Genomic DNA, 11,290 nt, shown 5'->3' with positions numbered 1-11,290 from the left:
TTTTTTTTAACTTCTTCTAGTCGAATTCTGATCACCAAGCCATCGAAGCTGGGTTGAATGGGTACTGTTTACAAGTTTGGGCATTCTTGTGCATCTCCCCTCACTTCATATCAGCCGGACATGTCACTGTCAGCTCTAGCCTGCCGTGGCCATGTCCTTGTCCATGGGTTCAGGAGTCCCCAGGTCTCACCATACTTTGGACCAAACAGCCCTTCTTCTCTCACTCATATCCAGGTCGATGGAAGTCTATGGAACATGGCCAAACTCAGCGTGTGTCTTCATTGCTGCCTTTCCCCCTGTTCCACACATTAGTAGACCAACATGGTCGCCATTAAGCTTACATGCCTGCTCATGTGTTCCCTTTGAGTTTCAGTCTTGAAGGGAGTATCTAGTAGTTTTTAAGCAGGTTTTAATCCATTTCCAGGCTTTTCTTTTTTCCTTTTCCTTGTTCTTCTTGTTAACTTCTAATACTTATAGTGTTAGGATCGGAAAAGATGCTTTGTAGCACTTTGATGTTTATTAAGTTATTGAGGCTTGCTTTAACATATAGTCTAGTCTGGTCCGCAGTTCAAGCTCACCAGCTGCTCCTCGGAAACCCTATACAGGGTCGCTATGGGTCGGAACTGACTTGACGACACTTAACAATATATAGATATATATATCTATATATCTATATGAATTTATCTATATATAGATATATAGATATATACACATAGAGCGTTTTGTTGTTTAAGTGCTGTTGAATCGGTTCCGATCTATAGTGGCCCTGTATAGGGTTTCCAAGAAGCAGCTGGTAAGCTTCAGCTGCTGACCTTGTGGTTCAAACCAACTTTGCAGTCCATCGCATTAACCACAGTGCCACACCAGGACCATATATATATAATCAAGTTGGTTGTGTTGTTTAGCTTTTTCTGCCTTTGTTGAGTTTTATTGGTGTGATACTGTAGGATCAACACTGGACTTTGAACTAAAAGGTCAGTAGTTCAAACCCATCAGCTGCTCTCGGAAACCTTATACAGGGTCACTCTGAGAACCAACTTGACAGCACTTAACAACAGCAACTATTATTGTGAATTTGTCTACTTCTCTTCTGAATTCTGTTACAGTTTGATTTATGTAACTGGGTGTCTTTCCTTGGGTGCATAGATATTTGTGGTTATGTTCTCTTGTTCATTTGACCCATAATCATTATACATAATGCTCTTTCTTGTCCCTTCTGCTGGTTTTTGCCTTAAAGTCAATTTTATCAGAAATTAATAGTTCCACTCCTGTTCTTTTTTGGTTCCCACTTGCTTGGCATATGTTTTTTCATCCTTTGATTTTTGCCTTATTCTTGTCATTTGTCCAGGGTGTATCTCATGTAGATAGCATATTGATGGGTGCTATTTTCTTTTCAGCTCTGCTACTTTTAGTATCTTGACTGATGCATTTTATCCATTTACATTCAGTGTAATTGTCAGTAAGTATGAATTTATTGCTGTCGTTTTGCTGTGTGATTTTAACTTTGTGTGTGTGTGTAGCTAATGATTTCATTGTTCCATATTTTTTCTGTTTTGATTTAATTTTGTTTATGGATTTCCTTATTTCCTTTATTGCTGTTGATTTATTATTACTAGATTTTTATAATTTTCTTTTTTAATTTGATAAGAGAGTTTATTAATTTTAGTTGAGGTTACACTGTAAGTTATTTTCTTCCCAAATTTTAAAGAATCTATTATATCTTAAAATCATCTTGATTTCTTCCCCATTTAGAAGTTCTGTAACTACACCACTTAATCCCTCTTTTTGCTTTGGAGTTGTCCTCATTTACAAATTAATGTCTCTGGTTTCCTGTATTTCTATATCGAAATTAGTCTCTGGGTGAAGTGTGTTAATCTCAGGCCATTATCTGCTGTTGTTGGTTCATTATCCAAGAGGCTCCCTTTACCATCTCTTGTAAGATTCATCTGGATTTTTACAAATTTCCTTAACCTGTTTATCTGGAAATGTCCCAATTTTGCCATCATTTTCAAGGGACAATTTTGTTGAATACATAATTCTTGGTTAGCAGTTTTTTCATTCTCAGACGTATATATGTCATTTCATAGCCTTTTTGCATGCATGGTTTCCGCCACAGGATCAGCGGTTGGTTTTACTAGTTTTTCTTTATAGATAACTTGGATTTTCTCTGAGCTGCATTTTGGATTTGAAATGTTTGATTGAAGTTTCTTGGTGATTTTCATTTTGGGTCTGTACTGGTTAGTGTTCACTGAGCTTCCTGAATGCATATCATTGTCATCTTTCGTATTAGGAAAGTTTTCTTCCAACAAATTTTCTATAGTTTTTCTGTGGGTTTTTTTCTCTTTCCATTCTGGAATTCCAATCACATATAAGTTATTTCTCTTGACGTTGTCTCACATCATTCTTAGGCTTTTTAATTTGTTCATTTTTATTTTCTTGATTGTTTCTCTAATTAGTAAACAGAGATTTGTCTTAAATTTTGCCAATTCTGATTTTCATTGATTAAATTATATACCTTTGTCCTTGCAGTGTATTATTACCTGTTTCTGAGTTCTTAGCATTATTCTTCTGGATATCTATTTGCTATTTTGTGTGGTTACTAATTTTCCATTTATTTTTTTAAAATTAGTTCTTGTATTGTTTTTCTAAATTTTTATAGTTTTGACTGTGCTTTCCTTGATTACATATATGTTTTTCTTTTCTTGACCTCCCGCTCAAACCATTGGAAAGAGCTAAATATTCTTTTGAATTTCTTCTTAGGAATTCTAGTAATGTTTTTCCTCTTGAAGGATTTTTGTCTTTGTATCTTGCTCATTTTCTTGAGCCTTTGTATGTCTTGTTTCTTTGTATGAACTGAGGTTGTCTATTGCCTCTGAGTCATTGTGCTAGTGCTGCATCTGTATTTAGTTGATGGTTTTATGTCTGTGTGTGATGCCCAGGTTTTTTGCTCTGTTTTGATTTAATATATCTGAGCCAGTGGGAAGGGTGTGCTACTCTCTGCTCATTTGGCAGCATTTAAACACTCACCAACAGTCTCCTGGTGTGTGTAGTAGACTATGGGAGCACACACATAGATCTCTATTTGATGTTCATGTAGAGCAGTTGAGGGTGGACTGGGCTGATGTTGGCTGCCATCTGTTGCCGATTAAGTGGCGCATGAGTGGATGGTGGCCCTTGCCCGTTGTGAGGGGTGGCAGCAGGGTCCAGTGAGTCTGGCTAGTAGAACAAAACTAAAGAAACTGAAGTAATTAATTTTTAAAACAGGGAAGGAAAAAAAAAACAGGAAAATGGGAAGTAAGGAAGAGAAAAGAAAGAAGAAAAAGGAAAACAAAACAAAGGAAGAGATAAAAGAAAGAGAAAAACCAAAGGAAGGGAAAGATAGAAAAATAATGGAAAAACTGCAGCAAGGGTGTATGGCATCTGTTCTGCATCTCCTCGCTCCCCTGACTGAGGAGGAGGCAGGAGGGAGGGCACCAGGTCCTGGATGGTGTGCTCTGTTCTTTGAGGAGCCTGAGGGGTGGGGTGGAGTTGGTCCTCAGGAGTGCAGTCTGCCAGCAAAGGAGGTAGAGAGAGTGTGCCTCCAACATAGGGGTGACATGCACATGGCATCCAATCTTTAAGGGTGTGCTTCAGATCTAAGGCAGGGCAGGGGCAGCATGGAGGGATGTCTCCAGATACTAGTTGGTTGGGCATAGGGGTGACCACACTTCTGGTGATGGGGGGAGAGCACGGGGAGTAAGGGGCAAGAGATCATCAGACCTTTCTGGTCACCAGCCACTAGTGTGGACACTGGTGAAATCCTCGGCTGGTAGAGCTGATCATCTGGTTCCTGCCCCAAGTGAAACACTGCTTGCGGTGACTCAAAATAACTGTGCTGTGCCATGCAGTTGACTATTCACCACTATGTATGACTCAATGTTTGCTGTTTTCATTCAGTTTCTTCTTCTAATCAGTATTTGAAGTACTTCATTATTCTTTCCTTTGAAGCTCAGGGTTCCAGAGTGACTGTTTCATTGGGTTTCTTAGGTCTGTGTTATGGAGCTTCTGAGGAGTATGTCGGTAGTCTGCCATCTTTTGAAAGCCTGGCTCTGAAGATTTTAGAGTGATGAAATAGTCAAGAAAAACAAAAGTATCAATTTTAAAACACAGAAGAAACCTATATAATTGTACTCTTATTTATTACAAACATTTATAAACCTAAAGCCTTTCCAAATTTAAACATTAATCTTTAAGAAAGTATTATTCATTTCAGGCCTTTGGAAAAGAATTTGATAAGCATTTTGGGAAAGGCGGTTCTAAGCTACCTACTATGAGGCTCAGTGACTTCAATGACATCACCACCATGCTATACTTTAAAATGAGTGAAGTGTCGAAGCCGCCCGGGAATCTGAGGGAGTGCTCACCTTGGATGAGCAACTTCAAAGTGGAATTTTTGAGAAATGAGCTGGAGGTTCCTGGTGAGTTCCTTATAGGAGTGACAAAATGATACTTTAAGAAGAATAATGCTGTAACAAGAACTTCTGGGTTCTGGGAACTCAGTATTCACTCTGTGTGTGTGTGGTAAAAATATACACAAAGAAACATACCAATTCAGTTACTTTCTACATAGATAATTCAGTGATATGGATTACATTCTAAAAGTTGTGCTACCTTGCTCTTTACCCCTTTCCAAATATTCCACCGCCACTAGCATAAAATCACTGTTCCCAACAGTTAGCTTTTTTAAAAAACAAAAAAGAATTTTAAAATTTCTGCATATTGTTATTTATTTTAAAAATCTAAATAGTATGCATTAGTTTAATGTACACAATGTATAGTTAATTTATAGTTTCTTTATGACTAGTGTTAGGGTTTCCCACTAATAATAGTGGTAACTGGAATTATGGATTCCCTTTGAACAGACATACATATATATGCTTTGCTCTTGAATCACTTTACAGAAATGTAACACAGGTGTCAATTCAGTCAATTCCTGGCATGTACATGTTGATCCCAGTTAAAGTGAAGATCATGATAAATGACTTAGGATTGTGACACTGAGGATGGACACACCCAACATCTTGGCTGAAAGTTAATATGGCATAGACTTATCAAAGGAAATTATGAGCATTCTGTGTTTGTTGAACTTGAGTTTGACCCAGAAAAAGTGTTTTTCATCTATTCATGTTCCCTTTCTAGTGGTTGTAAGACAAAAACGTAATTGGAGATTCACTTTTCTTTGTTCTTGATAGCTGTATAATTACATGTAGTCATTTGCTAGAGAAACATTTAAGATGTAAGTCGTTTGATCTACTTTGAGGTTAAAACAGAGCTCTAGCATTTGAATTATGTATTGGTGAAGAATATTAAAAGTACCATTGCTGTCAGAAGAATAAACAAATCTGCCTTAGAAGTACAGCCAGAACATTCCTTAGAAACAAGAATGGTGAGACTTCGTCTCTCGTAATTTAGACATGTTGTCAGGAGGGACCAGTCCTTGGAGGAGGAGATCATGTTTGATAAAGTGGAGGGTCAGAGAAATATAGGAAGACTCCCAATGAAATGGATTGACACAGTGGCAGCAACAATGGGCTCAAAGACAACAATTGTGAAGATGGTGCGGGATCCAGACAGTGTGTCCTTCTGTTGTGCATAGTGTTACTATGAATCGGAACCAACTCACTGGCACCTAACTACAATGGAAGAGGAAGCAAACTTCCATTAACCAGTGAAATTGATAAATAATTCTATTGAATAGCTGCATGCATCCATTTTCTTTAAATGAAAATTTCTACTCAAATAATATAACATGCTAGATTGCTGTTGTTGTTTTTAATTAAATTAACATATTATGTTTTAGAATACAGGGATTTTAGTGTGGCCCAATAGGATAAGCACTGTACCACAGGGTCAGCAGTTCAAACTCACCAGCCACTCCTCGGAAACTGTATATAGAGTTGCTATGAGTTGGAACTGACTTGACAGCACTTAACAACATAACAGGCTATATCTAAGACTTCTTTGGTTTGTTTTAGGTCAGTATGATGGCAAAGGAAAGCCATTGCCTGAATACCATGCACGAATCACTGGATTTGATGAACGGGTAAGTATGTGCATTTTCAATTCGTCACTATAATTTTCCTCATTAGGATTCTGAGTGTATAATGGTCAGTTCTTCAGATATTAGAGTGATATATTTACTAAAGAAAAACAACTCCCATGTTGGTGTTTTACACAAAAGAGTCTTCTGACTCTATTACACACTGAATTTCTTTATATGTTTCCCATGTTTCAACAGCAGTCATACTTAAGGTTACAGTTAACTCCAAGATAAGATGTATATGTGTGTGTATACACATTTGTTGTAAAATACACGTAGAATTACATTAACCTAGTGTAAAAAGTGTCATACTGATCGTTACTAAGAATAACTAGATTTATAAGTAATTATTTGTAATCATGAATGAATATGAAATTTCTGTGGACACAGCAGTAAGGAATGAAGAGATAACAGAATATTTTACTGGCCCCAGACAATCTGTCAGTACTTAATTCTCTGTTCTCATCAAATAAATAACTTCTGTTTCTGTCACCTAACTCTGTCTTCAAGGAGAGGTCAAAACTCTCTTTAAAGAATGCATGCCAACATGCCTATTTCTCTTTTGATAACATTGTGTTGGGCTCTTCTCTCACATTTTCAAAATACACCTAACATATTTTCTTCATTTTTAAAGGTAAAAGTAATGGCATCTATCAGAAAACCTAAGCGCATCATCATCCGAGGGCATGATGAGAGAGAGTACCCTTTCCTCGTGAAGGGAGGGGAAGATCTGCGACAGGATCAGCGCATTGAGCAGCTTTTTGAAGTCATGAATGTCATTCTTTCCCGCGATGCTGCCTGTAGTCAGAGAAACATGCAGTTAAAAACTTACCAGGTCATACCCATGACCACCAGGTAGTGATCCCATATGTCTGTGGGAATTCCAGCACTAAATCTTTGCTTTATATTCCTAAAATGGGATTGGAGGTTGCTTGGCAGTTCAGAGCTTTTGATTGCACAAAGAATAGGATCAAAATAGAACTACTTAACACCAAACACTATGCCTGTGACTTCTGTCTTAATGTATAACACTGACATGTGAAATTATTTCGCTTTCCTACAGAAACTTTTTTCTAGAGAAGAGACAGCAGTTGGATTTGTGTCTATTCATAATCTTTTCATTCTTCTTTTCAGATTAGGATTAATTGAATGGATTGAAAATACTTTTACCTTAAAGGACCTTCTTTTGAATAACATGTCACCAGAGGAGAAAGCAGCTTATCAGAGGTAATCTGAAGTCTAACTGCCCCTTCTCCTACATCCAGTCTGCTTCTACCCATGCCAGTCTCCTTCCTGTTACAATCGATATGTCTTGGTTTCTTCACCTAATAGTCCCAGCAGCATTTTAAGATTCCTTCTAATCTACCCTGAATGAATGAGTAACTAAAAGTAGTGGAAACTACTGAAAGTACTTACAGATGAAGATTTACTAGTATTTATACCTTTGTTCTAGCTCACCAGCTCACCAGCTGCTCCTTGGAAACCCTGTACAGTGTCGCTATGAGTTGGATCCTGACTCGACAGCACTTAGTAACAGTAACAAGTATACCTTTGTTTGAGATGAGATGTTAGTATTAGATGATGGAGTCCTGTGTGATACTGTAGGATAAGCACTGGACGGCTAACCACAAGGTCAGTGGTTCAAACCCACCCGCTGCTAGTCAGAAACCCCATACAGGATCACTGTGAATCAGAAGTGATTCAATGGCCCTTAACAACAACAGATAATGCTAGCAGCAGAGATTATAAATAAGGACAGAGAAGTGAAAACAATAGAAGTATTTATAGAGCAGTTTTGCTGTGTAACACATAGAGTCCCCATGCGTTGGAATCGACTCAGCAGTAACTAACAACAGCAACAACACTGCGCTGCTTGACATCCTTTCAGTATTGGGACAGTTTCTGTTTTAATTTTTAAATCTTTGAACCATCTAGATTTTATTTTGATGTAATAAGTCATCCTGGTGTGGTGCTGCCGGTTAATACGCTACACTGTAAGGTCAGTTTGAACCACAAGGTCAGCAGTTCAAGCTCACCAACTGCTCCTTGGAAACCCTATACAGGGTCACTATGGTTCAGAACCGACTTGAAGGCACTTAACAACAGCAGCAATATATACACTGTTTTATACTTAAATGTAGCACCAGGACGCCCAAGTTTTCTGTGATTCTAAGTCTAGGCCATGGAACGAGAGATATCATTGCTGATGGCCGATGGATCTTGGCTGAAAGCAGAGAATATCAGAAAGATGTTTACCTGTGCTTTATTGACTACACAAAGGCTTTCGATTGTGTGGATCATGACAAGCAATGGACAACATTGCGAAGTATGAGTATTCCAGAACACGTAATTGTACTCATGAGGAATCTGTACCTGGACCAAGAAGCAGTTGTTTGATCAGAACATAAGGAACACGAATGTTTTAAAAGAAAGGTGTGCGAAAAGGTTGTATTCTTTCAGCATACTTTATTCAACCTGTATGCTGAACAAATAATCCCAGAAGCTTGGTTCTACGAAGAAAAACGTGGCATCAGGATTGGAGGAAGACTCATTAACAACCCACGATATGCAGATGATACAACCTTGCTTGCTGAAAGTGAAGAGGACTTAAAACATTTACTGATGAAGATCAAAGAGCACAGCCTTCGCTATGGATTACATCTCAATGTCAAGAAAACAAAAATCCTCACCACTGGACCAATAAACAACATTCTTTTCAATGGAGAAAAGATTGAAGTTGTCAAGGACTTCATTCTTCTTGGATCAACTATTAACACTCACGTAAGCAGCAGTCAAGAGATCAGACGACGTATTGCATTAGGCAAATCTGCTGCACAGGAACTTTTTAAAGTGTTGAAGAGCAAAGGTATCAGCTTGAGAACTAAGGTGCACCTGACCCAAGCCATGGTATTTTCAATAACCTCATATGGATGCGAAAGCTGGACAGTGAATAAGGAAGATCGGAGAAGAATTGATGCCTTTGAGTTGTGGTGTTGGAGCACAATACTAAAAGTGCCATGGACTGCCAAAAGAACCAATAGATCTGTTTTGGAATAAGTGCAGCTAGAGTGCTCCTTGGAGGCCAAGGTGGCCAAACTTCATCTCTCATATTTTAGACATATTGTCAGGAGGGAACAGTCGCTAGAGAAGGATATCATGCTCGGTAAGATGGAGGGTCAGAGAAAAAGAGGAAGACCCCCCAACGAGATGGATTGACCAGGTGGCAGCATCAATGGACTCAAGTGTGACAACAGTAGTGAGGTTGGCCCAGGTTCAGACATTGTTTCGTTCTAATGTGCATAAGGTCGCTATGAGTCGGTGCCGACTCGATGGCACCTAACAACAGCAAAGGTCTAGGATAATGACATCAGCAATCAGAATAGATAAAAGATGTTGGATTGAGTTAAGATCATTTATTTCTAATTTCAGCTTGACCACTAGCATACCACTCTACCACTAACAACTTTACCACTAACATAATATGAACAAATATGGATAGCAACAATTAAAAAAAAAAAATAGAATTATTCATTTGAAAGATTTGCCTTGAGATAATCTTTAAATCTTAAACCAAAAATATTCCCTGAAGTCATCTTAAAACCAAACAACAGTTTAGCTTAACTAGTAAAGAATGTCTGCCCTGAGACTATTTATATGGGATCAAACAGACAATGTTGTTGTTGTTAAGTGCCATCGAGTCGGTTCCGACCCATAGCGACCCTGTACAGGGTTTCCGAGGGTGTAAATCTTTACGGGAGTAGAAAGCCTCATCTTTCTCCCGCGGAGCAGCTGGTAGTTTTGAACCGCTGACCTTACGGTTCGCAGCCCGATTCGTAACCACTACGCTACCAGAGCTCCTTAGTAACAGACAATAGCAACTTGACAGATTAGATAGGAATCTTTGGGAATAGTGAATTTATGTTAATGGGGGAGGAAAACTCAGAAAAGAAGAGTGAGAATGGTTGCACAAGGAATGGAATCAGTATTATTTAATTGTACAGGTAGAAACTGGAGAATTGGTGGATGCTTTCTTGTGTATGTTCTCAACAACAATAAAATAAATAGAATGATCAAGTCATATTATCTTTTAAAAAATAATCAGAAACATATTTTTGTTATAGGTTTCAATCCTACTTTATCCATCATATTTTGAGTTATTTTCAAAAAAACTCAAATTATTCATAATTTTTTTTTTTTTTTTTAACTAAAACTTGGGCCACAAGGGGGAGTTTCTTTCCAGACCTGAAGGTTGGTCGAGGACTGTAGTCTCAGTTTCCTCCAGTCACTTGCTGACCAACAAACCAGGTCATTTTTTTGTGTGTGTTTATTAGCCATTGGTGGTGGTGGTTATATGACGTGGAGTTGGTTCCAACTCATATAGCGACCTGCACAGGGTTTCTGAGGCTGTAAATCTTTACGAGAGAAGAAAGCCTCGTTTTCGTCCCACAGAACCAGTGTTGTTAAAGGGGTATTGAGTCAGTTCCAACTGTATAAGGTTCCTGAGGAATAACTGGTGGTTTGGGCCACTGACCTTAAAATATTCAATGCAGTATTTATCCTACAGTCTCACCAGGACTCCCACTAGTCACTGGTGGTGGTGGTTATTATCTGCTATTGAGTCCGTTTGACTTATAATGACCCTGTGTAGTGATGCTGAGGCTTGTAAATCTTTACAGGAGCAGAAATTCTCATCTTTGTCGCATCAAAGCATTTGGCCTATCCACACTGCTGTACTTAACACTTAGCAGCCTAACACATAACCTGCTATGCTACCCGTACTCTGAATAACACATTAAAAACCAATTTTCACCTGATTCTTTGTTAGTTTTCAGTGAATTCACATAATATATATGAAATTCTTGGTTATTTTTACCTCTGAAATTTTATCTTCTTAATTGTCATTTCTTATGCCCTGTTTAGTGGTCCAAAAGCACCAGTGACTGACTATAGAGACTGGTTGGCAAAGATATCTGGAAGACAGGATGTTGGAGCTTACATACTAATGTATAAGTAAGTTTTGTTCAACTAACTAGTTCATTGTTTTCAATGTTGCAAACTTTTGATTTTTAGCAAGTTTTGCTTCAGAGACATCATCAAAATTTGGTAGATGATTGGTAATTGTTGGTTACCAGGGGTTAGGGAAAGGGATATATGCTATCGTGTACGGAGTCCTGAGTTCTTGTTTGCGGTAATGAAAAGCTTTTGGAAATG

General features: G+C 38.2%; 1 protein-coding gene across 1 annotated transcript in view; it reads left to right on the top strand.

The window, feature by feature from the left end:
- Positions 1-11,290, top strand: part of PRKDC (protein kinase, DNA-activated, catalytic polypeptide) — a 305,624-nt gene that overhangs the window by 251,612 nt on the left and 42,722 nt on the right. Inside the window, exons 78-82 of the mRNA XM_006860083.1 lie at positions 4,253-4,457; positions 6,015-6,082; positions 6,714-6,934; positions 7,214-7,306; positions 11,000-11,089. Of these exons, the coding sequence (XP_006860145.1) occupies positions 4,253-4,457; positions 6,015-6,082; positions 6,714-6,934; positions 7,214-7,306; positions 11,000-11,089 (677 nt within the window). The remainder of the gene's footprint in view (positions 1-4,252; positions 4,458-6,014; positions 6,083-6,713; positions 6,935-7,213; positions 7,307-10,999; positions 11,090-11,290) is intronic.

This window comes from Chrysochloris asiatica, unplaced genomic scaffold, assembly GCF_000296735.1.
Source record: "Chrysochloris asiatica unplaced genomic scaffold, ChrAsi1.0 scaffold00036, whole genome shotgun sequence".
NCBI classification, from domain to species: Eukaryota; Metazoa; Chordata; class Mammalia; order Afrosoricida; family Chrysochloridae; genus Chrysochloris; species Chrysochloris asiatica.
The sequence above is the reverse complement of the archived record's forward strand: the minus strand, read 5'-3'. Positions and strand labels throughout refer to the sequence as shown.